General features: G+C 41.9%; 1 protein-coding gene across 2 annotated transcripts in view; it reads left to right on the top strand.

The window, feature by feature from the left end:
• The window catches only part of LOC148368272 (rho guanine nucleotide exchange factor 7-like), a 40811-nt gene that overhangs the window by 11120 nt on the left and 3673 nt on the right, over positions 1-26018 (top strand). Inside the window, exons 5-19 of one of the 2 annotated variants that reach the window (XM_088330161.1) lie at positions 1685-1889; positions 3973-4052; positions 9357-9451; positions 11696-11791; positions 14732-14854; positions 17106-17244; positions 17454-17513; positions 17596-17742; positions 17862-17948; positions 19136-19214; positions 21996-22126; positions 22202-22405; positions 22803-22896; positions 23231-23320; positions 25431-25580. In XM_088330161.1, coding sequence (XP_088186287.1) covers positions 1685-1889; positions 3973-4052; positions 9357-9451; positions 11696-11791; positions 14732-14854; positions 17106-17244; positions 17454-17513; positions 17596-17742; positions 17862-17948; positions 19136-19214; positions 21996-22126; positions 22202-22405; positions 22803-22896; positions 23231-23320; positions 25431-25580 — 1780 coding nt within the window. The remainder of the gene's footprint in view (positions 1-1684; positions 1890-3972; positions 4053-9356; positions 9452-11695; positions 11792-14731; positions 14855-17105; positions 17245-17453; positions 17514-17595; positions 17743-17861; positions 17949-19135; positions 19215-21995; positions 22127-22201; positions 22406-22802; positions 22897-23230; positions 23321-25430; positions 25581-26018) is intronic. The other variant, XM_088330162.1, reaches the window with a different exon arrangement.

Raw genomic sequence — 26018 nt, 5'->3', positions numbered from 1 at the left:
GATAGATAGATAGATAGATAGATAGATAGATAGATAGATAGATGTCTAGATAGATAGATAGATGTCTAGATAGATAGATAGATGTCTTGTTAGTTACAGAGATAGAGAGATACAGAGATAGAGAGATGGATAGATGTCTAGATAGAGAGATAGATAGATAGATAGAGAGATGTCTAGATAGATAGATAGATGTCTTGTTAGTTACAGAGATAGAGAGATGTCTAGATAGAGAGATAGGTAGATAGATAGTTGTCTAGATAGAGAGATAGATAGATGTCTAGATAGATAGATAGATAGATGGATAGATAGATATCTAGATAGATAGATATATTTCTATATGTCTAGATAGAGAGATGGATAGAAAGAAAGATGGATAGATAGATGGATGTCTAGATAGATAGATAGATGTCTTGTTAGTTACAGAGATGGAGAGATAGATAGATAGAGAGATAGATAGATACAGAAAAAGAGAGATGGATAGATGTCTGGATAGAGATGATAGATAGATGTCTGGATAGAAAGATAGGTGTCTAGATTGAGAGATGGATAGTGGATAGATGTCTAGATAGATAGATGTCTAGATAGATAGATGTCTGGATAGGGAGATAGATGTCTAGATAGATGGATAGGTAGATAGATGTCCAAATGGATAGGTAGATAGATAGTTGTCTAGATAGAGAAATAGATAGATGTCTAGATAGATAGACATCTAGATGGATAGATAGATATCTAGATAGATAGATATATTTCTATATGTCTAGATAGATAGATAGATGTCTAGATAGAGAGATGGATAGAAAGAAAGATGGATAGATGTCTAGATTGAGAGATAGATGTCTAGATAGATGTCTAGATAGATGTCTGATTGCTGATTGTTATTTTATTCATCTCCGTAAGGAAATTCACACTTCCAGCAGTATTGTTGTATTAAAAAATACAATAAAAGCCATAGAATACAAAAATACCCAATATAACGTGTTGATATAGAATATTTAAATAGTGCTACATAAAATACACACTGTAATGAGAATAGGGTAATAAGCAAATGTGGGGGTGGGGTTTCATGTGGGCTTTTACCAGACATGGGACCAATTCACACATGTGCAAGTCTCAAGTAAGTCTCAAGTCTTCACCTTCAAGTCCCAAGTAAGTCCCAAGTATTTTTTTCTTGGGCAAGTCAAGTCACAAGTCAAGTCCCGAGTCTTAGATTGCCAAGTCCAAGTCAAGTCACAAGTCATAAAAACAGCGACTCGAGTCGACTCGAGTCCAAGTCACTAAGTCTCAAGTCCCCATGTCTGGCTTTTACTCCCCTGGGTGGAGTTAAAGAGCCTCATGGCATGAGGAAGAAATAATCTGTCCGTGGAAGAAGACTGTGACAGCAGTCTGTCGCTGAAGCTGCTCTTTCGTTTGGAGATGATGCTGTGGAGTGGAAGTAGTCTTTTCCTCAGGATTTGGTCGGATCCAGGCGGGTGGACAGTCTAGGGTGGGTCCCTTATGAACCGATCGACCGATTCACCAAAAAATGAGAGAAATACAAATTTGGGACCAATTAAACCCCGGCTGCCCGCCAAGGACATTTTACAGTACGGAAAAAACTGAAACAACATTGAATAGTGGCAAATTTCTCAGGACGGACAAAAACCCAATTAGTCCACTTCCTCATATGAAGACGTTTTCTTTGCAGGACATGTCTGAGGGAAGCGGCGGCGGCCATGTTCTTTTCAAGGCCCGCTTTCCTTTCCAGCAGACGAACGAGGACGAACTGTCTTTCTCCAAGGGCGATATCATTCAAGTGAGCAGGCAGGAGGAGGGAGGCTGGTGGGAAGGCTCCCTCCACGGCAGGAGCGGCTGGTTTCCGAGCAACTACGTCCGGCGACTCAAAGGGAACGGTGAGAATGCGGACGATTTGTTTGGTCCCTAGGATCTGAAAATACCTTTTTTAAATCAGGCAGTCGGTCGGTCCGGGGTGACAGACTCGTAATGCTATTTCCAACATGGCCGTTAACCTCTGAACTTTTGATTGACACCACTCTCGGCCAATAGCAGGCTGTTTTGTCACGGTCCGCAGTCGCATTGGCCTACAAGGGCCTGTATGCATAAAACAGACATTGCCTTGTTTAGCTTTGAATATCCATAGTCACACATTTGATGTGAAAGAAAGAAATAGATATATAGAAAGAGAGATGGATAGATGTCTAGATAGATGTGTGGATAGATGTCTGGATAGATAGATGTCTAGAAAGATAGATAAATGTCTAGAAAGAGAGCTAGACAGATGTCTAGAAAGAGAGATAAATAGATGTCTAGAAAGAGAGCTGGATAGATGTCTAGATAGAGAGATAGATAGATGTCTCGATAGAGAGATAGATAGATGTCTAGATAGTGAGATAGATAAATAGATAGATGTCTAGATGGATAGATGTCTAGATAGATAAATGTCTAGATAGAGGGATAGATGTCTAGATAGATGGATGTCTAGATAGTTAGATAGATAGATGTCTAGATAGATAGATGTCTAGATCGATCTCTAGATAGATAGATGTCTAGATAGAGAGATATATGTCTAGATAGATAAATAGATAGATAGATGTCTCGATAGAGAGATAGATGTTTAGATAGTGAGATAGATAAATGGATAGATGTCTAGATGGATATATGTCTAGATAGATAGATGTCAAGATAGAGAGATAGATAGATAGATAGATAGATAGAAGACTAGATGTCTAGATAGATAGATAGATAGATGTCTAGATAGATGTCTAGATAGATATATAGCTGTCTAGATAGAGAGATAGATGTCTAGATAGAGAGATAGGTGGATAGGTATGTAGATAGATAGATATCAGCCTACAAGGGCCTGTATTGATGAAACAGACATTGTCTTGTTTAGCCTTGAATATCTATAGCCACATATTGAATGTGAAAGAAAGAAATGGTGAAAGAGAGATAAAGAGAGCGAGGTGTGCATTTAAGAAAGGAAGGAAAGAAAGGAAGGAAGGAAGCTCTGAGAACAAAGCCAGGAAGTCCCCCGGCAGAGGGAGAGCCAACGTCCTCCAAGTTCAGTTCACTTCAGTTCGGCGATTTCAGAAGCCTGCCTTACAATTCAAGCTTCTCCAAATCAGGACTTCCTGAGCATTAAAATGTCTTCCCTCCGAATTTGCAAAGTCTTAAAAAGAAACAGAGAGAACACGAGAGAGAGAGAAAGAGAGGGAGAAAGAAGAGAGAGACATAGAATAAATCGATGGATAAAGAGAGAAAAAGAAAAAAGAGGGACATAATAAAGAAAAGAGAGTGAGAGCGAAAGAGAGAGAAAGAAAGAGCAAGAAAGAGAGACAGAGAACAAGAAAGTGAGAGAACATGAGAGAGAAAGAGAGTGATTGTGAAAAGGAGAGAGAAAGAAAGAGAGGGAGAAAGAGATGAAGAAAGGAGAGAGAGATATAATAAATAGATGGATAAAGAGAGAGAAAGAAAAAAAGAGACATAATAAAGAAAAAGAGAATGGCAGAGAAAGAGAGAGAAAGAAAGAAAGAAAGAGCGAGAAAGAGAGATAAACAACAAAAAAAGAAAAAGAAGCAGAGAGAGAGAGATAGAAGAAATAGATGCATAAAAAGAGAGAAAGAAAAAGAGAGAGACATAATAAAGAAAAGAGAGTGAGAGGGAAAGAGTGAGAGAGAGAAAGACCAAGTAAGAGAGAGAGAGAGAGAGAGAGAGAGAGAGAGAGAGAGAGAGAGAGAAAGATTGTGAAAAGGAGAGAGAAAGTAAGAGAGGGAAAAAGAGATAGAGAAAGAAGAGAGAGAGATAGAAGAAACAGATAAAGAGAATGAGAGAGAGAGATAGAGAGAGAAAGAAATTGAGCTGTCGGAACATTCTCCATGGGGATCTCAAAGACACTTTCATCAAACTCAAAGAGTGTAATGCTGCCAAGGGTGCTTCCCGTCCCAATCTTATGTCTCCCTTTTTCTTACTCTCTAGACAAAGCCAAATCTGCCAATGTCAAGAGTCCGCCCAAGGCTTTCGACGCCTCCGTCATCAACAAGACTTATTACAATCTGGTGAGTATCCTATTTACCTACGGCAGGGCTGCAACAACGCATCGAGAAAATCCATTCAGTCGAGTCAAGTCATGTTTATATGTGACGCCCTTAATCACAAAGAGTCTCAAAGGGCTGCACAGACCACAGACTACAGACTATTATGACACCATCCACTGATCTAAGACCTACACGAGGGCAAGGAAAAACTCAAAAACCTCAAGTCTTGTTTATTTCTTTGGCCCTTAATCACAAAGAGTCTCAAAGGGCATCACAGATCAAAGGCTATTGCAAACTACAGACTATGATGACACCATCACCTGATCTAAAACCGACATGAGGGCAAGGAAAAACTCAGAAACCTCAACATGTTAAGTCAAGTCCTGTTTATTTTTTTGGCCCTTAATCACAAAGAGTCTCAAAGGCCTGCACAGACCACAGGTTATTGCATACCACAGACCATTATGACACCATCACCTGATCTAAAACGGACATGAGGGCAAGGAAAAACTCAAAAACCTCAACATGTGAAGTCAAGTCCTGTTTATTTGTGAGACCCTTAATCAAAAAGAGTGTCAAAGGGCTGCACAGACCTCAGATTATTGCTAACCACAGACTATTATGACACCATCCCCTGATCTAAAACCGACATGAGGGCAAGGAAAACCTCAAAAACCTCAAATCTTGTTTATTTGTTTGGCTCTTATTCACAAAGAGTCTCACAGATCAAAGGCTATTGCAAACTACTGACCATGATGATACCATCACCTGATCTAAAACCGACATTAGGGCAAGGAAAAACTCAAAACATGTCAAATCAAGTCAAATCCTGTTCATTTGTGAAACCCTTAGTCACAAAGAGTGACAAAGGGCTGCACAGACAACAGATTATTGCAAACCACAGACTATTATGACACGATCACCTGATCTAAAACCGACATGAAGGCAAGGAAAAACTCAAAAACCTCAACATGAGGAAAATGAAGAAACCTTGAGAAAGGACTGCACCATTATAAGCGTCGGCGATCGGTAGCATCGCAGGATTTATCAGCCACTACGAACAGTAAATCAATGCAATGAATTCTGTCGTGACGCTGATAGTTGTAGTATCACTTTGCTCCAGCAGAGGGCGCCGAGACTGTTTTTCAGAATTGCAACACAACATCGCTCATGCCGAAGCAGCATGACGTGGCAGTTGTTTGTCTTTCAGCTAGGTCTGCAGAGGGCGTAGGACATTTTGCATCATAATTCCGCACTAAAACGAACCTGTGGTAGACAAAATTTGTGAAGTTGTCAGGACCCAAGCGGAGACAGGACCCACTCGCGTAACGTTTCTCTCAGTTTTATTGGAAAAAAGGGAAAGGAGTGCACACACGATCTGGTGATTGCGGGTCGCTCTGAACGCGTAAGTGGCACTTTCGTGGCGAGCGATGGCTGAGTCGGGGACGGAAAAAACGGGTCAATAGCCGGGACAAAAGACCAAAAACGTGGTCGGGATCGGAAACGAGTCGAAAGCCAGGAGAGAAGAGTAGACGTGGTCGAGATAAAAAAACAGGTCAGTATTCAGGACAGGAGGACAGACGAGGTCGATATCAAAACAGGTCGTCATTCGGGACGAGAAAGCAGGCCTGGTCGAGATCAAAACAGACCATACCGGGAGACAAACAGGAGCAAAAAAAAAACAGATAGGTGAAAAAGGGCCTGCCGTGTAAAAACGGAGATTCGCAGACGGACCGACCAAAGAGGACTGACAGGACAGGAGTTTAAACACTGACAGGGAGCCAATCCGTCAACAAGCTGCAGCTGGCGCCGCATGGGCGGGGCTAATTGGGCGCCATGGCAACTGTGACCGAAGTAGAGATCTTTTATTTTATTTTTTTCAGCTATTATCCAATTAAATATTCTCTTAAATGGAAGAGTAAATATAAAGAATGATGTGTAATATTCCATTATGATAAAGCATAATAGTGGGAAACAAAGTTGGCCCACGAACCAGAGCTTGACATCCCTGAACTCGTTTGAAATAGTTTGAAATGATACCCGTTTACTCGTGTGCCCACGAGTACATGACTCTGCCAATCTCATGAAATATTCATGACATTTAGAAGGAAAAAAAACAGTGAGAACGCGCAGTCCCCCCATCGTCTTTGCTCACATATAAGGCTCTTTCTTGTTATTGGCTGCCAGGAACGGAGACGGGACCCAATAGCGTTCGTTTTACTCAGGTTTTATTGAGAAAGAGAGAAATGCTTGCATCCACCATCCGATGATCGTCGGACGCGGGTAGCTGATGTTAGGAACGCGGAAGTGGCACTTCCATGTCGAGCGAGGGTCGTCGTAGGCGGCGGGAAAACGGGTCGATGGCCGGGACGGGGGAGCAAAAGCAGTAACGAGTCCAGGAAACAGGTCGACAACAGATATCAGGCAGGAGAAATCAGGGCAGGATAATGTCGGAGAGTACAAAGCTTGCCTAGCTGAGAGCATAGGTTCGCAGACGGTCTGACAGCTTCCTCTTGGAAGACGGGGGTTTAAAAAGAGTCATGGATAGGGTAATATGCAAAATATATATATATATATATATATATATAGATAGAGAGAGAGAGAGAGAGAGAGAGAGAGAGAGAGAGAGCCTCTAGCTGCTCAGTCCAAAATACAGTGCAGTATGTGCTGCTCTTTGCCTCTCCCAGAATTTCCCCAACGTCAACAAACTGGCCATTGCTTCAAATTGAGCTGGCAACACGCGTGTACCCCAGCATGCTCTTCGTGTCACAGTCAAAATCCGAAGGGCTGGAGGGATTCTAGCAACAAAAGCAAACGCCGTCAGATCAGTTAATTAAGAAACGCCGGGCACAAAGCTAAATGATTATCATTTCCTTTATTCTCTGTGTTTTTTTGTTTTTTTTTTACATCATGTGCCTCTCGAATTTTGGTTATTGTAACGTGTATTTGTTTCACGTTCTGATGCTCTTTTACAATTCATTTAAAAAATAGATTATACTTTTGTGGGGCTTGGAACGGATGAGCGCATTTTCATTGAAAAGGCGTCTCTACTTACAAATGTTTCAGGTTACAAAGCAGAACTGTTTCAAATGGTGAGTAGAGGTGCCGCTGTGAACCATCGGGTCCGTGATGTAAGAAAATGGAGTGCGCCAAACGATTTGTGGCACTAGGCGTGTCATGTAGGTTGTATTTTCCATTCCGTTTGTTTGTAGGTCAGCCTCGCCTCAGGGTTCCCGGCCTTCGTGTTGCGCTGGTGTTTGAATAATGCAAGCTGCCCCGCTTTCCCTCCGCTTCTTTACCGCCTCTGCATGAAACAACCCCAGTATCCGCAATTGAAGGCACGCGCGCAAAAAATCGGCCCGAAACGAGAATGTGCGGTTCCACGAGTCGATGATACCGACTCCGATTGCGTAACGGCGAGTATATAAGCCGATGGTCGAGCGGTTTGTATTGGCGAAGGTCTCAAAGGAAGTACTGTATGTGTAAAAGGGAGGAAAATGAGTCCAATTTGGACTCATTTTATTGCAATTGAATGCTCCGAACCAGGAGAGGGTGAGAGCGAGAGAGAGAGACAGAGAAAGAGAGAGAGAGAGAGAGAGAGAGGGGGGGGGGGGGGGGAATGAGAAAGAGAGAGAGAGATACTTGATTCATCCCCGTAGGGAAATTCACACTTCCAGCAGTCTACCCCGTTGTTTATTAACCGATGAACATGATGCCCTAGGGGTGCTTGTTGCGGAGTGGATGACTTCACACGCCAGTCCAAAAGTTCGACATCCCTGCGGCAGATGGAAATCTTTTTCTTTGTGTCCAGGGATACACCACCTCGTGTTAGCGAGTCCGTCTCCTCTCCGATTCCCGTAGGCTTTCGTGTCTCTGTATAGATGGATGGATAAAGAGATATGTAGATAGATAAAGAGAAAAAAGAGATAAAGATAGAGAGAGATAAAAGAGAGAAAGGTAGAGAGAGATAAATATATAGATAGAGATAAAGAGATAGCGAGAGATAAAGAGATAGATAGATAGAGAGATAAAGAGATAGATAGAGGGATTAGGAGATAAATAGAGATGGATAGAGATAAAGTGATGGATGGAGATAGATATAGAGATAAAAAGATAGATAGAGATAAAGAGAGAGAGAGAGAGAGGTATGGATAGATAAAGAGATAAAAGAGATAGATAGATAGATAAAGAGAAAAAAGAGATAAAGATTGAGAGACATAAGAGATAAAGGTAGAGAGAGATAAATAGATAGATAGAGAGGGATAAAGAGAGATTAAGAAAAATAGAGATAGATAGAGAGATGAAGAGATAGATAGATAGATAGATAGATAAAGAGAGAGAGAGAGAGTTAGTGGTACCACTACTTATGAAAGTAGTAAATGTTGCCTCTAATCAAATTTCGTTCATTTTTTTTCATTTCTGTTTTTTTTGCGTTGCTTTTCAGGAGATCTGTCTCTAAATCGGTTCAAATACAATCGTAAATACTTTTTGCATTTCATCATGTATTTATAACATCCATGAGTTCATATTTTACATTTATATGATGTATTTCCAGGGATTTTGTGTCAAGGGTAGACCCAATCGCGTGACGTGTCTCACAAGTTTTACTGAAGGAAAGAGGAAGGGCTGCGTCTGCAATCCGATGCTCACTGGACGCAGGAAGCAAGATGCTCTCGTACTCTTATTGTGATCCGAACGCAGGAGTGGATATTCCGTAGCGAGGGATGACAGTGTCAGGGACGAAAAAACGGGTCGGTAGCCGGGACTGGAAGAGCAAGACGTGGTCGGGTCAGAAACGAGTTGTAAGCCAGAACGGGAGAGTAGACGTGGTCAGGATCAAAAATGGGTCGTAAGTCGGGACGAGAAAGAAGACGTGGTCGGGATCAAAATAGGTCATAGCGGGAGACAAACAGAAGCGGAATTGATATACCGCGGAAGTGGATCTCTTGTGGCTAGCTATGGTGGTGTCGGGAACGGAAAAACGGGTCAGTAGCTGAGGTCGGGAGTGCAAACACGTGGTCGAGGTCGGAAGCGAGTCGTAAGCCACAAAAGGAGAGAAGACTGTGGTCGGGGACAAAAAGAGGTCGTAAGCCGGGACGGGAGAGCAGACGTGATCAGGTTCAAAACGGGTTTTAGTCGGAGACAGACGGAAGTAAAAACGGGACAGGTGGGAGTCAGAGTCGAAAAAGGCTTGCCTAGTATTCACTGAGGTTTGCTGACGGACTGACAACAGCGGACTGACAGGACTGGGTTCAAATACAGACAGAAGTATTGAAAAGATTTCCTATTTTATAGTTTTTGAATTGAGTTTTTTTGTTCTCCAAGGTTCTCCAGAATATCCTGGAAGCCGAGATCGAGTATTCAAGGGAACTCCAAAGTCTTTTGGGGTCCTACCTGCGTTCCCTCCAACCCACAGAAAGGTCTTTTTTTCTTATGATTCACATCACATCATGCTAAAGCAGGCCTCTCCAACCTTTTTCTAGCTAAAAGCTCAATTTTGTTAGCGCAAAAGGCAACCGCTATCATTGCATTTCTAAAATAGCAACCCGCTAGGTGGCTCGCTAAATAGCTAAAAAGGAGCTTGATCGTTAGCTAAAATAGTGAGAAAGCCTTCTAAATATCCGAATAGAAAGCTAAAAAAAGCTAGATAGTTGGCAAGAACAGAGCCCAATGTTTAGCTTAATAACTACCAAAAAAGATTAAATGTTAGCTGAATAGCATGCAAAAAAATGTAAAAAGCTAGCTCTAGCTTGCTAAATAGCTAAAAGGTTAGCTTGATTGTTAGCTAGAAAGTTAAACAGGTAACAAACTAAAAGGTGGCTAGATAGATCGGTAAAAGAGTAAAAAGCCATCTTAATAGTTGGATAGAAAGCTAAAAAGGAAGATAGCTAGCTAGCTAAAATAGTGGAAACGCCTTCTAAATATCCAGATAGAAAGCTAAAAACAGAGCTAGATAGTTAGCAAGAAAGGAGCCCAACAGCTTGATAACTAGCAAAAAGATTAAAGGTTAGATAAACAGCATGTAAAAGCTAGCTCGATAGCTTGTTAAATAGCTAAAAAGGTAGCTTGATTCTTCGCTAGAAAGTTAAACAGGTAACAAAATAAAAGATGGCTAGATAGATCGATAAAAGAGTAAAAAGCCATTTAAATAGTCGTATAGAATGCTAAAAAGGAAGATAGATAGTTAGCTGAAATAGTGAAAAAGCTTTCTAAATCTAGCCGGATAGAAAGCTAAAAACATCGATAGCTTGCTAAATAGCTAAAAAGGAAGCTTGATCGTTTGCTAGAAAGTTAAACAGGTTACAAAATAAAAGATGGCTAGATAGATCGATAAAAGAGTAAAAAGCCATTTAAAGAGTCGTATAGAAAGCTAAAAAGGAAGATAGTTAGCTAAAACAGTAAAAAAGCCTTCTAAATAGCCGGATAGTACGCTACAAACAAAGCTAGATAGTTAGCAAGAAAGGAGCCCAACGTTTAGCTTGATAACTAGCAAAAAAGATTAAATGTTAGCTAAATAGCATGCAAAAAATGTAAAAAGCTAGCTCAATAGCTTGCTGAATAGCTAAAAATGAGCTTGATAGTTAGCTGAATTAGTGAAAGAGCCTTCTAAATAGCCGGATAGAAATCTAAAAACAAAGCTAGATAGTTAGCAAGAAAGGAACCCAACAATTAGCTTGATAACTAGCAAAAAAGATTAAATGTTAGCTAAATAGCATGCAAACAAATAAAAAAAGCTAGCTCTAGCTTGGTAAATAGCTAAAAGGGTAGCTTGATTGTTAGCTAGAAAGTTAAACAGGTAACAAAATAAAAGGTGGCTAGATAGATCGGTAAAAGAGTAAAAAGCCATCTGAATAGTTGGATAGAAAGCTAAAAAGGAAGATAGTTAGCTAGCTAAAATAGTGGAAACGCCTTCTAAATATCCAGATAGAAAGCTAAAAACAGAGCTAGATAGTTAGCAAGAAAGGAGCCCAACATTTAGCTTGTTAACTAGCAAAAAAGATTAAATCTTAGCTAGTTGTCAGCTAGAAAGTTGAACAGGTAACAAAAAAAAGGTGGCTAGATAGATTGATAAAAGGGTAAATAGTCAGATAGAAAGCTAAAAAGGAAGATAGATAGTTAGCTAAAAATGAGGCAAAAGTTTAACTTGTTAACTAGCCGAAAAGGTAGAGTGTTAACGAGATAGCTTGCAAAAAATATCAAAAGCTATTTTGATAGCTTGCTAAATAGCTAAAAAAGATAGCTTGATTGTAGTTCGCTAGAGAGTTAAACATTTAAAAAAGTAAAAGGTGCCTAGATAGCTAGCTAAAAGAGTGAAAACCCATTTAAATAGCCGTGTTGAACGAAATCTTTGTTCGGTTTGGAAATTTCGGTTTGAAATTCGAAATTTTCAAAAGAAAGATTCAAAAGAAGCAAACAAAATTGATGACGCGACAAAACGTGTTTAAGACCTAAATAGATTCTCATTGTATTATCATAATTCATTTCCTAAAATGTTTTATCAATACTTGAATCGATTTTTGTTTTCTATAAACCCATCGGAACCTCAACTGTCCTTACGGGGCCCCCTGCTACCCGCAAGCGCCACCTTGGAGACCCCTTTACCAGAGAATCTATAAACGTGACTAGAAATGGAACTCACAAATGACTTCTTCCCTTCTCTGCAGCCTGAGTGGTGTCGACATCGGCTACATTCAAGGGAATCTGGAGGAGATCTCCACCTTCCAGCAGATGCTCGTCCAGTCTCTGGAGGAACAAGCAAAGTCAGTAGCCTCAAAAAAAGTTGTTGTATGTCAAAGAATTTGGAATTATCGGAGCAGTATTCCAGTCAGTGAATGCAAAGAACAGACAGATAGACATCAACAGAAATAAAAAAAAAAGGAAACAATATTTAAAAATAACAATCAGCAGTAAACATTATAAACAGCGTTTTATACACTCAACCCAACTAAGACAACTGGTCAAGAAGACATAACCTACTGCACGTCAAGTGTTTCGTTCAAATCAAAAGTTGACTGCATGCGCAAAAATCGGCCCGAAACGAGAACGCGAGCCTCACGTGCAGTTTCGGAGTCGACAATGCCGACTACGATTGCGTCATGGCGAGTATCGAAGCCGATGGTCGAGCGGTTTTTATTGGCGACGGTCTCAAAATAAGTACTGTATGTGTAAAAGATGCTGGTCCAGTCTCTGGAGGAACACGCAAAGTCACTAGCCTCATACAGTATGATTTCTTTAGCTAGGACGTACCGCTGTAAAAAAGTTGATATTTATAGTTCCTCACTAAGAAATACTCTATCGTCTAAGTAACTAGTTACCAGGGAAAGTAACGGAAATTGTTGTTGTATGTCAAAGAATTTGGAATTATCGGAGCAGTATTCCAGTCGGTTGAATGCAAAGAACAAATAAACATCAACCGATTTGTCCTACACTTGAAGTGCAACAAAAAGAAACCAAAAGAAAATAACAATTAGCAGTAAACAATATAAACTGCGATTAATACATTCAACCCAACTCTCACAACCGAAGACAACTGGTCAAGAAGACATAGCCTACTGTACTTCAACTATTTTGTTCACATCAAAAGTTGACTGAAAACCAATATAAAATGAGTTTCACTCAAGAGTGCTGGTGTCAAACATGCAACCCGAAAAATCAGCTGCAGTTTGAAATATGTCCTCTTGATATTGACAAAGCCAGGCAAAGAGAGAGAGAACAGAGGAAGCGTGAGGGAGCAAGAAGGAACAAAAGGCAAAATGAAAGACAAGCGAGAGAGTGAAAGAGAGGGGGAACAAGAGAGAACATGAGAGACAGAACAAGTGGCAAAATGAAAGACAACAAGAGAGAGAGTGAAAGAGGGGGAGAACAAGAGAGAACATAAGAGACAGAACAAGTGGCAAAATCAAAGACAACAAGAGAGAGAGTGAAAGAAAGGGAGAACAAGAGAGAATATAAGAGACAGAAAAAGTGGAGGAGTGAAAGAGAGGAAGAAAAATACAGAAAGAAAAAGAGAATCATTAAAAAAGAAAGATTAGAAAGAAAGGGAGAGAGTAAGAAAGGGAAAAGGAGAGTCAAAGAAAGAAGAGAGAAAGTGAAAAAAGAAGAGAGGAAAGACAGAGAGAGAGATAAAGCTGGAGAGAGAGAGAAAAAGACTGAAAGAGAGAAGAGAGAGAACAAAGGGATGATTAAGGACAACAAGAGAGTGAAGGAAAAAAGGAAGGGAGATACAGGTAGAGAGCAAAAGAGTGAGAGAGAAAGAAAGAGAGAGAGAGAGGGGGAGAGTGAAAAAGAGTCAAGTCCTGTTTTTATGTTTGGCCCTCAATCACAAGACGTCTCAAAGGGAAATACACACTTTGGCCCCTGGCTTTCTGAACATCAAATGAACATATTTCAAATGACGGATGATTTTTCTCTTGTGCTTCTCCGGGTGTCGCCTGGAATTGAAAGCCTCGGCGTCCTGATCCGGCTCGCGGGCCGCATCTTTGATGGCCGTGGTCAACCGTAAAACAAGAGTAGGGTGAGGAGCTAGAGTTTGAGGTTAGGGTTAGGATATATTGATCAAATATATATATTCATTTTATGTAAAAAAAAAAAAATACTATTTTCTTACATTTGGTATATTTTAGAATTTTGGAATCCCTTTAAATAGTGCTTGGATTTGCTCATAAGAAAGTGCACGAACCCTGAATAATTACCGTATTTTCCGCACTATAAGGCGCACCGGGTTATAGGGCGCACCCCGAAAAAATAGTTTTTGGTCCTATTTTTGACATACATAAGACGCACCGGATGATAAGGCGCTACAATGGGAACGTCGACAAAACAGTCGGATGGTTCAGTCCAACTTCTTACCCCCTTAACATTCCCAAAGCTTGCAAAGACGCAAATACGTGTCGAGAACACGTGCGGATGCGGTGTCCGTACGATGTCTCTCAAATGCATCGTTCCATCATTCGGAAGGTTAAAGTCTTGGGATTCAAGAAATGCCAACCATTCCTTAGTTTCTATTTTCGCTCGCAACTTTACTGTGCATATGACAATAAACACTTGGAATTGAGTTGAATTTAAAAATAGACACTCCATTCCATCCATTATACATCGAGTTCAGTCTGAAACAAGATACAGGGATAACATAGAAAGCTGGAGTAGCTCACCGAAGTCGTTGTGTTCATAATAATGTGCAGCCGTGGTCCTCTTATATCCGGAGTTTAGTAAATCCAGGAAAATAAAATATTTACAAATACAAAATAGTAAAAAAATGCTTTCTGTATGCCGTCAGCCACGTGCTATACGCATTCATCTTTTTCGGCCAATTGCAGGCTTTGTTTTGCCGCTTTAGCCTATGCCAGCCTGTAAATGATGAAAAGGATCCGCCCCCTTTACCTTCGAATAACTTTAGCCAATAGTGATCGATTCAAATGATGATTGACACATTGGTTAGCCAATGAAACGCCGGTAAATAAATCCCAGCATACACCGCGGACTACTTGGCGTTCGGGGGAAAATCGAGTCGGCGGCTGCAAGTTAGTTGGAAGACTTTGCGATCTAATATTGATCCATATATAAGGCGCACTGTATTATAAGGCGCATGGTCAGCTTTTGAAAAAAAAAAAAGGCTTTTAGGTGCGCCTTATAGTGCGGAAAATACGGTACACATTGTGCCTTTAAAGAAGTTCAACGATAGTTTTCATTTTGTTTTCCAGGCTTCCGGAATGCCAGCAGAGGATCGGAGGCTTCTTCCTGAATCTTTTGCCCCAGATGAAAAATCTTTACGTGCTGTACTGCTCAAACCACCCGTCTGCTGTTCTTGTGCTCACACAGCAGAGGTCAGAAGCGTATTTCTATTTTTCTAAAGCGAGGTTTTATTCCAGTAACCGGAGGCATAAGCCAACTCGGACGCTGCTTAGGGCCCGGCGACCACTAGGGGGCCCCCAAAAGCAGTGTTAGGGGAAAAAAACTATATCACAAATTTAGTGTTTATCAAATTGTTCGCATTAGTTATCTGACTAATCCGGCAGTGGCTCAGGAGGTAGAGCGCTCGTCTTGGGATCAAGAGAGCGAAGTTCGAATCCCGGCTCCTCCGTGTTACATGTCCAAGTGTCCTTGGGTAAGACACTGAACCTTAATACCCCCAATAAGCAGGTTAGCGCCTTACATGGCTGCACGGCCGCTATTGGGAAATGTGAAGCACACTGTAAAGCGCTTTGGGAAGTCATTGACTTGAAAAGCGCTATATAAAAAATGCAAATCAATCAATCATGACTCCATTAACCAAACACAAACTTTATCCTCCTAACAATGCATGCTCTTTTCTTTATTTAGGGAAACATATTGACTAGAGACAGGCTTTTCCACACGGGGGCAGATTTATTTTCTTAAATTATTTCTTAAGTGAAGTCCATGGAATTTTGCCCAGTTATTGTCGAATGAGTCTAATTAGTCTTGTCGAGCCTCCCATCTCCCGTTCTGCGATTCCTGTCTCTCGTCTTGTCGCTGCTTTCGTCTTCTGTGTTCCGTCCTTTTGATACGTCGGGGCATCGGCCCTTCCCCCTTGGGCGTACTGACTCCTCCCCTGGGGGGGGGCAGGAACTCCTCCTCCCATGGGCGCGCTGCCGCCTCCTCCTTGCCGGAAGACGCCGCCACGTCTAGAGGGCTCAAAACAAGAAACCTTATCAGTGCATAGCAATGCCAAGTGTTGATCAATATATATATTGTTTCTTTGAGTGATGATTCTTTATTTATACCAGAAGTCTCCAACGTGCTGCCTTTCAAAGAACATTTGAAGCGCCCGTGGACCTGTTCTGAAAATAGCTGATCAGTGCCATTGTGATTTTCTAGTCAAATGAGTTTTTTATTGGTTGACTGAGTCGACTGCTAAGCCGTATTGTTTCATAACATGAAAGGTTGATGTTTTAGAAATTCAAATCATTCAATTCCAGTTGAAGGGCTTCATGGACACAAACAAATGTATTCAAGTATTATTATTTTTCAGAAATTAATTAAGATCTATGTATTAATATTTATTTTATTTGTAAAAATCTAGCTGTTAGCATGTAGCCATTGGCATGTAGTTATTAGCAAGTACTATTTAGCATGTCGTCGTTAGCTTCTACCTGTTAGCATGTAGCCATTGGCCTGTAGTCATTAGCATATAATACTTAGCATGTAGTCGTTAGCTTCTACCTGTTAGCATGTAGCCATTGGCATGTAGCCATTGGCATGTAGTTATTAGCATATACTATTTAGCATGTCGTCGTTAGCCTCTACCTGTTAGCATGTAGCCATTGGCATGTAGTCGCTAGCCTCTACCCGTTAGCGTCCACCAATTACCATCTACTTGTAAGCATTTATCCTTTAGCATCTACTCCTTAGCATATCGTTATCAACATGTATTCATCAGCATGTAGTTGTGAGAATCTAGCTGTTAGCAGGTAGCCATTGGCATGTAGTCATTAGCATATAGTACTTAGCATGTAGTCGTTAGTTTCTACCTGTTACCATGTAGCCATTGGCATGTAGTTATTTGCATATACTATTTAGCATGTGGTCGTTAGCTTCTACCTGTTAGCATGTAGCCATTGGCATGTAGTCGTTAGCCTCTACCTGTAAGCGTCTACCCGTTACCATCTACTTGTAAGCATGTAGCCTTTAGCATCTACTCCTTAGCATATCGTTATCAACATGTATTCATTAGCATGTAGCCATTGGCATGTAGTCATTAGCATCTACCTGTAAGCATGTACTTAGCATGTAGTCGTTAGCTTCTACCTGTTAGCATGTAGCCATTGGCATGTAGTTATTAGCATATGCTATTTAGCATGTCGCCGTTAGCCTCCACTTGTTAGCATGTAGCCATTGGCATGTAGTCGCTAGCCTCTACCCGTTAGCGTCTACCAATTACCATCTACTTGTAAGCATTTAGCCTTTAGCATCTACTCCTTAGCATATCGTTATCAAGTCATTGGGGGCCCCCAAATCTAATTTGTTTAGGGTCCCGTGACTGCCAATAACCAACGATGCTAGCACAGAGGAACGAGGGGTTCGAAACACAGCGTCACTTTTTGACTGTTTTTGCAGCCAGGAGCTGGGGGATTTCATGGAATCCAAAGGGGCATCCAGTCCTGGGATTTTGACCCTGACTACTAGTTTGAGTAAACCCTTCACACGGCTGGAAAGATACCCAACCCTGCTCAAGGAATTGGACAGACACATGGAGGTAACATAATCCTTCGCTACTTCAGGCTTCCCTGCTTCATTGCACGATATTCCTTTCAAATTTGAGGTAGTTATTCAACCAAAATTCAAGCTTTTGTACTCGGGGTTGATACGGGTGCTTGAAATCCTTGAAAATACCCCAAGAAAAAGCTCCAAAATGAAGTGACTACTCAGAGTATGAACTTTCAATTGCTCCGTTCTTGTTCTAAGGAGCAACACCCCGACAAAGCGGACCTCCAAACGTGTATGGCCTCGTTCCAAACACTTGCGGTAAGACACATACACGTTTCTGTCGTTGACACGATCGGCACCTTTGAGAGGATGGTTGCGATCCCTGTCGACGGTTTTTCAGGCACAGTGCCAGGAAGTGAGGAAGAAGAAGGAGCTGGAGTTACAGATTCTAACAGAGCCGATCAGGAACTGGGAAGGGGGGGACATCAAGACCCTCGGCCCTGTTGTTTTCATGTCTCAGGCTGCTGTCCGCATTCAAAACTCTCAGGTGAGATTCGGACACCATAATATAACCAATAACCAATAAAAGAAAGCTAACGTTAACTGCAGATGACACATAGCCAATAGGGGAGTCAGAAGACAGACGGTGGTTTGTTTGTCTTTTAGGAGTCAAGCGAATGGTACATCGTCCTCTTCCCTCACACTCTCATCTTCCTCTCTGCAAGTTTGAGGATGAGTGGATTCATCTACCAGGTTTGAATATGCTCTACTCCATTGTCTGCCTTAATAGTCATTCATGTCAGCTTAGATCAGTGGTTCTCAACTAGTGGGACTTCAGTTCTGGTCAAGGTATTTCATTTCAAGTCCAATATGTAAAGCCCAATTTGTGACCATTGTGCGTCTGTCCAAATATTGACTGGACCGTTTAATTAGATGTGTCAGGAAAAAGAAAGTATGGGTCAGTAGCTAACCCTGCTAATGCTATCCTCAGTTTCTCTAAATAGCGCCAAATCATCCGACAGCTTCACAATATTCGTTTGACTTGTCACGGCCAATAGTGTTGAGTTGTTGTCTACTGTTTAGCATCCACTCGTTAGCATGTATCCTTTAGTGTGCAGTTTCTAGCATCTAGTGGTTAGCATATATTCGTTGGTTAGCATTTAGTCATTAGAGTGTAGTCGTTAGCTTGTAGTCGTTAGCCTCCACCCGTTAGCGTCTACCTGTTATCATCTACTCGTAAGCATGTAGCCTCTACCATCTACTCCTTAGCATATAGTTATCAGCATGTATTCTTTAGCATGTAGTTGTGACAATCTAGCTGTTAGCATGTAGCCATTGGCCTGTAGCCATTGGCCTGTAGCCATTGGCCTGTAGCCATCGGCATGTAGTCATTAGCATATATTCCTTAGCATGTTGTCGTTAGCTTATGCCTGTTAGCATGTAGCCATTGGCATGTAGTCGCTAGCCTCTACCCGTTAGCGTCTACCCGTTAGCGTCTACCCGTTAGCGTCTATCCGTTTTCATCTACTCGTAAGCATGTAGCCTTTAGCATCTATTCCTTAGCATATCGTCATCAACATGTATTCATTAGCATGTAGTTGTGACAATTTAGCTGTTAGCATGTAGCCAATGGCCTGTAGCCATTGGTATGTAGTCATTAGCATATACTACTTAGCATGTTGTCGTTAGCTTCTACCTGTTAGCATGTAGCCCTTAGCATGTAGTCCCTAGCATCTACCCGTTTGCATGTCTTTTGTGGTATTCCCTGGGCGAAGTTGCGAGCCAAATAGATATAGATAGATAGATAGATGGATGGACATAATAAGAAAACGGACAAATATGATAGTTGGGCCAACTCAAAATCCATTATGCAAGATTGGGATGCTAAAAAGTTGCTGAAATAGTCCAGAAACCACATTGTGACGAGTTTGTTTTTGCAGGGGAAGATGGCGCTGTCAGGCATACTCATTTCCAGAATAGAAGATGGAGAAACCATGAGGAACGCTTTCGAAATCTCTGGTCTGGCCTTTTTTATTATACATAGATAGACAGACAGACATAGATAGATGTCTAGAGAGATAGATAGATAGATAGATAGATAGATAGATGTCTAGAGAGATAGAGAGATGTCTAGATAGATAGATGGATAGGTATATGTCTAGAGAGATAGATAGACGCCTAGAGAGATAGGTAGATGTCTAGAGAGATAGATTGATGTCTAGATAGATGTCTGTATAGATAGTCAGATGTCTAGATAGATCTCTAGATAGATATAGATGTCTAGATACATAGGGATAGATGTCTAGATACATAGAGATAGATAGACAGATAGATAGATGTCTAGTGAGATAGAGATAGAGATAGATAGATAGGTAGATTTCTAGAGAGATAGATAGATGTCTAGATAGATGTCTAGATAGATAGAGATAGATGTCTAGATAGATAGAGATAGATAGACATAGTTGTCTAGATAGATAGAGATAGATGTCTAGATACATACAGATAGATAGATAGATGTCTAGATACATACAGATAGATAGATAGATGTCTAGATAGATAGAGATAGATGTCTAGATACATACAGATAGATAGATAGATGTCTAGATAGATAGAGATAGATGTCTAGATACATACAGATAGATAGATAGATGTCTAGATACATACAGATAGATAGATAGATAGATGTCTAGATAGATAGAGATAGATGTCTAGATAGATAGAGATGGATCGATGTCTAGATAGAGATAGATAGATAGATAGATAGATAGATGTTTAGAGATATAGATAGTTGTCTAGCTAGATGTCTAGATAGATGTCTAGATGGATAGAGATAGATGTCTAGATAGGTGTCCATTTGATTCACACATGATTTATTTTGTATGCCGGTGACTTGGCTCTTCTCACCTTGTCATCCCTGCCCTAAAGAGTGAGGATTTATGAAATCAATTTTAAAAGATGTTGATTTAATTAACAACCAAAATGGATAGAAGAAAGCACGTCTATCAACCTGAGGAAGTGGCTTGCGCAAACTCGAGAGCTTGGCAACTAACACAGCCGAGACACCCCACATCCATTTTGTCTTCAACCATCTCGAAGATTTCTTTTTCCATTTCTGGGTCATGTCCCAGATGGTGTCTTTTTTTTCTCCAGACATGGTGTATTGCAAAACCAAAATTCACTCGTTTTCTGTAAATTTGGTACTCACCTCTAATATGACCTCCCAACAAACCCTCACAACATCAGGACTACGGTGCCCACTTCAAATATCTGGGGAGTGTAATGTCTGACACCAGCTCATTGGATGAGATCCAGCATCAGTTTTTATTGTTCTGCTAAGGAGAAGGCTTTTCCAGAACAGCAACTACAAAAATGCTGGTCTACAGAGCAGCATGCGTTACTGCATTACTGTATGTGAGGCATGGACTATCTTCAAGCGCTACTTGAGAAGCCTGGCAGACCTTCCATGTAAGATGTCTCTAGACCAGGGGGGCTAACCTGGTCCTGGAGAGCCGCATGTCCTGCATGTATTGGAGGTTTCTCTGCTCCAATACAGATGATTCCTGCTGAAAATTGGCGTCACCTGTGTTGGAGGAGAGAAACCTCCAAAACATGCAGGACGTGCGGCTCTCCAGGACCGGCTTAGCCACCCCTACTCTAGACGATCCTTGGCATTACATGCAGGGACAGAATGCTACACTCAGAGGTTTTGGAGAGGGCTGGCAGCTATAGTCCAATTTAGGCAGCTGGGCCACTTCATTGGAATGCCCAGCCACAGACTACCATGCAGAATCCTCTATGGTCAGTTACACCTCAGCCAGCACAGTGCTGGTGGGCAGAAGAAGCGGTTCAAAGACCACATGAAGGGGAACTTGATTCCTGCGAAGACCTCTGGCATTCTTACTTCTCGCACTATATGGAGGAACAGCGCCTGGTGACACCGTGCAGGAAAGCGAGCAGGCTTGCCAGGCCACCCCGGTTCCCCCAATCTCCTTGGCATGCCCCTTCTGTAACTGCACCTCTGGTTCCAGGATAGGACACTTTAAACACCAGCAGACTCAGAAGTAGAAGAAAACGGTCATCGACGGACAACGCAGAGAGAGAGAGATTGTGTCGATGGCGGATTGAGACTCGTATATTACGGCAAGAACTTTCGGAGCAGCCCGTGAACTATGCCCCAGAAATATGCACAACGAGCAGAGATGTTTTGATCAGAGAGGGAGAAGTTGTTTATTGGTATTCGTCAGCGTTCAAAACAGCGTTCTCATTCGTCTAAGAGACAATCAGCTTTCTTATAACCTCTGGAGCAGATGCATCACGATGACGCGCTTGTTTTTTTCAAAGTGCATGCTTCCAGGAATTGACAATGTTTTTCTCAGAATATTTTCGTCCTCTTCCGATTCTCCAAAATTACGCCGATTTCCAAGAAAATCGTTGGAGTCAGCCTGACCCAGCAAAATTCCTGTCAGCTTGCAAGCTGCTCCAGACTAAGCCAGTTCAACTCATTTAAACTCGGGAGAAACAAGCCTGGAATTTCCTGTCTAAACAAATGTTTCCTCATTATGTCGATAAGCTCCGATTTCATTAATCCACAACATAACAAAAGAGGAACCATAACAGGACAGCAGATATTGTCATTCGTGATCTACTTTGAAAAATAGAAGCGTACCGCACCATGACGTACTGAGAGTTGAGTTCCAAAATTGTACCGATAACGCGTTACACGACTCGTTACAGAGAAAAATACTCACGGGTTCCTGTGTAATGCGTTACCCCAACATTGTTCCTTGGTGTGTTTTGAAGGTCCCCAATGTGAGCGTATCCAAGTGGCATGCAACAATCAGCAGGATCTGCTGGAGTGGCTGGACCTTCTCACCAAACACACGCACACAACCGCTGCACGGGCACACAAGACTCAGTCAGTGTGTCACACAGTAAGGCTTCTTTTCTACCGTCTACCAATCCACTGGCGTTCATAACCGCCCTCCTCTCCTGTCATTCCTTCCTAGTTGCCCCCCATGCCTGTTACACCTTCTCGCCACTCAGAGTCTCGTGGTGAAAGCAGCGCTTTCCACAGCCTCCCTCATCTTTCATACACTGGCAGCCCCATGTGGGGGTCCCTGGAGCCGCCCCTTACCCCGAAACCTTGGAGCATGAGCTGTCTTCGGCCTGCACCTCCTCTCCGACCATCTGCAACCCTTAACAACAAGGAGGTACTTAATGATAGTCTAGTTCGGGGTGCTGTGTTGTAGTTGAGCAACAGCGGAGTGGATGACGTTACACGCTAGGCCAAAAGTTCGACGTCCCTGCAGCAGATGGAAATCTTCGTGCCCAGGGTTACACCGCCTCCTGTTCATGTAGATAGCGAGTCCGCCTCCTCTCCGCTTCCCGCAGGCTTTCGTGTCTCTGTCTAACAGCGCTGAAGCCGGGTAGCTCCACGTTAGCGTCCGGGATGCTAGACGTGAGCCACGTTTCCGTAAAAAACAGCAAACTGCAATCCCTGTACGCTTTGATGTTTTTCACCGGCACAGCCAGTTCGTCTGTCTTATTTGGTAGAGAGTTCATACTAATGTCCACTTGTCCACGAATATGCACACGGTTTCTTTGCAGGATATGAACAAGAGTCCAAAGAATATGAAGATCCTTCTGCCCAAGAGAAAACCGGAGAGGAAACCCTCAGAAGAAGATTTCACTGTCAGAAAGAGTAAGAATGGCAATCTACACAAGGGTTTAAAGCAGGGGTCGGGAACATATTAGCCCTTTATAGCATCTGGCTAGCCTGCCTTGAATCATTTGGTAAATTTACGGCTGAGATCGTGTTTGTTGCCGTGCCTGTTTTTATTGTTGGCTCCCAGTTATTTTGGCGGCTTACTGCATGTTATTAGTCGATATGTGACGTTGTCAGGAAAAATAGTTGTGACTTTGCAATGTTGATCCTCTTAAAATTGGAACTGTAATCGAAGTTGTGAGAACAGGAGTAATTGCTGCACGATTGCTCTGATTTATTTTCCAAACGACTTTCCGAATGTGTTTTCAAGGTACAGCAGTTCTGGAAGAGGACGCTCAGATTTTGAAAGTGATTGAAGCATATTGCACCAGTGCCAGGACACGGCAGACTCTTAACTCCAGTGAGTCCTCACACAGTTTACACAAAAGATGAGCTGCACGTATCACTGCTGTCATGTAAAAAGGAAAAAAATCATCCGAGACATAGGGCGCTCTTAGCATCCACTCGTTAGCATGTATCCCTTGGCATCTAGTCGTTAGCAAATTTGGTTGGCGTATATTTGTTAACATCCACTGGTTAGCATCTAGTCATTAGCATGTATTCGTTAGCCTCTACCCGTTATCATCTACTCGTGAGCATGTACCCTTTAGCATCTACTCCTTAGCATATTGTTATCAACATGTATTCATTAGCATGTAGTTGTGAGATTCTAGCTGTTAGCATGTAGCCATTGGCATGTAGTCGCTAGCCTGTACCCGTTAGTCTCTACTCGTTATCATTTACTCTTAAGCATGTTACCTTTACCACCTACTCCTTAGCATATCGTTATCAACATGTATTCATTAGCATGTAGTTGTGAGAATCTAGCTGTTAGCATGTAGCCATTGGCATGTAGTCATGTATACATTAGCATGTAGTTGTGAAAATCTAGCTGTTAGCATGTATCCATTAGCATATTCTACTTAGGATGTAGTCGTTAGCTTCTACCTGTTAGCATGTAGCCATTGGCATTTAGTCGCTGGCCTCTACTCGTTATCATTTACTCTTAAGCATGTTACCTTTAGCACCTACTCCTTAGCATATCGTTATCAACATGTATTCATTAGCATGTAGTTGTGAGAATCTAGCTGTTAGCATGTAGCCATTGGCATGAAGTCATTAGCATATACTACTTAGCATGTAGTCGTTAGCTTCTACCTGCTAGCATGTAGCCATTGGCATGTAGTCGCTAGCCTGTACCCGTTAGCCTCTACCCGTTATCATCTACTCTTAAGCATGTAGCCTTTATCATCTACTCCTTAGCATATCGTTATCAACGTGTATACATTAGCATGTAGTTTTGAGAATCTAGCTGTTAGCATGTGGCCATTGGCATGTATCCATTACCATATTCTACTTAGGATGTAGTCGTTAGCTTCTATCTGTCAGCATGTAGCCATTGGCATGTAGTCGCTAGCCAAGACCCGTTAGCCTCTACTCATTGCCATTTACTCTTAAGCATGTAGCCTTTAGCATCTACTCCTAAGCATATCGTTATCAACATGTATTCAATAGCATGTAGTTGTGAGAATCTAGCTGTTAGCATGTAGCCATTGGCATGTAGTCGCTAGCCTCTACCCTTTAGCCTCTACCCGTTATCATTTATTCTTAAGCATGTAGCCTTTAGCATCTACTCCTTAGCATATCGCTATCAACATATATACATTAGCATGTAGTTGTGAGAATCTAGCTGTTAGCATGTAGCCATTGGCATGTACCCATTAGCATATTCTACTTAGGATGTAGTCGTTAGCTTGTACCTGTTAGCATGTAGCCATTGGCATGTAGTCGCTAGCCTCTACCCGTTAGCCTCTACCCGTTATCTACTCTTTTGCATGTAGCCTTTAGCTTCTACCTGTTAGCATGTAGCCATTGGCATGTAGTCGTTAGCATCTAGCCGTTTTCAAGTCTTTTGTGGTATAATGTGCGTAAGAGCGCTTTGATAGGAAGACTTGAAAATACGGTAAATCTGTGTTTCTCAACTGATGGGTGGCAAGCTACAAGTGGATCGCGGGGCTTTGCCTTGCAAAAAGAAAGAAAAAAGTATAAAGGAGGGATAAGGGTTAGTCTTTCTGAATTGAAATTCATTTTTGGGAGGAATTAATCTTTTTCATCCTCCGGAATAATTATTTTTTTTCACATGACGGTGACGGTACGCACGATCATCATGTTGTCTTTCCTTCCTCCGCTTCCAACGCTAACAACGCTTTTTTCTCTTCCCTTTTTCTTCCACTCCTTCCTCTCGCCACCTCCCCTACATCATTCTATTCCTACTGTACTTATTTACCACTGTCTTCTCTCCTATTCAAATGCATTACCCCCCACCCGCCTGATCCGTTATTCTCCCTTGTGTTTGAACATGTTGCTTTTTGGGGGGGGCGATTGAATTCCGTGGTGCACCCTCCCCTTGTGCGGTTTTCGTTATCCCGTCCCACCGGCCGACCTATTCCCGCCGTCCGATTCCGGTGCAGCTTGGCAAGGCACCGACCTCATGCACAACCACGTGCTCGCCGACTCCGGCTTCGTCGTGGCGAGCAGCCAGCCGTGTTCCGACCAATCGGAGGACTCGGATTATGACAGTATCTGGACCGCCACTAGTTACAGGACCGCCTCGTTTTCTCGTAAGATTTCCGGTAGCGGGTCGGAGGATACAGGGTGTTCCTAAAGTCTGGGGCAAATACATAGTTAGTCAACCACTAATTGTGAAAGATTCCTGGATCTGTCAACATGGGTTTACCCCAACCATAAGAGACAGAATGTTGAAAAAAACCTAGAAAATTACGTTGATTTTTAAGGAATTGATTTCCGAATCATGGTAGAAAATAAGTATTTGGTCAAAACCAAAAGTTCATCTCAATACAATGTTACATACCCTTTGTTAGCGATAACAGAAACCAAACGTTTTCTGTAACTATTGAAAGCTTTTCACACACTGGTATTTTGGCCCATTCCTCCATGCAGATTTCTTCTAGACAAGTAATGTTTTGGGGCTGTCGTTGGACTTTCGACTGCCTCCATAGAATTTCATTGGGGTTGAGATCTGGAGAGTGGCTAGGCCA

Source organism: Urocampus carinirostris, chromosome 3, assembly GCF_059441175.1.
Source record: "Urocampus carinirostris isolate Australia breed hairy pipefish chromosome 3, RoL_Ucar_1.0, whole genome shotgun sequence".
NCBI lineage: Eukaryota > Metazoa > Chordata > Actinopteri > Syngnathiformes > Syngnathidae > Urocampus > Urocampus carinirostris.
Note: the sequence above shows the minus strand (reverse complement) of the source record. Positions and strands in the feature narration are given on the sequence as shown.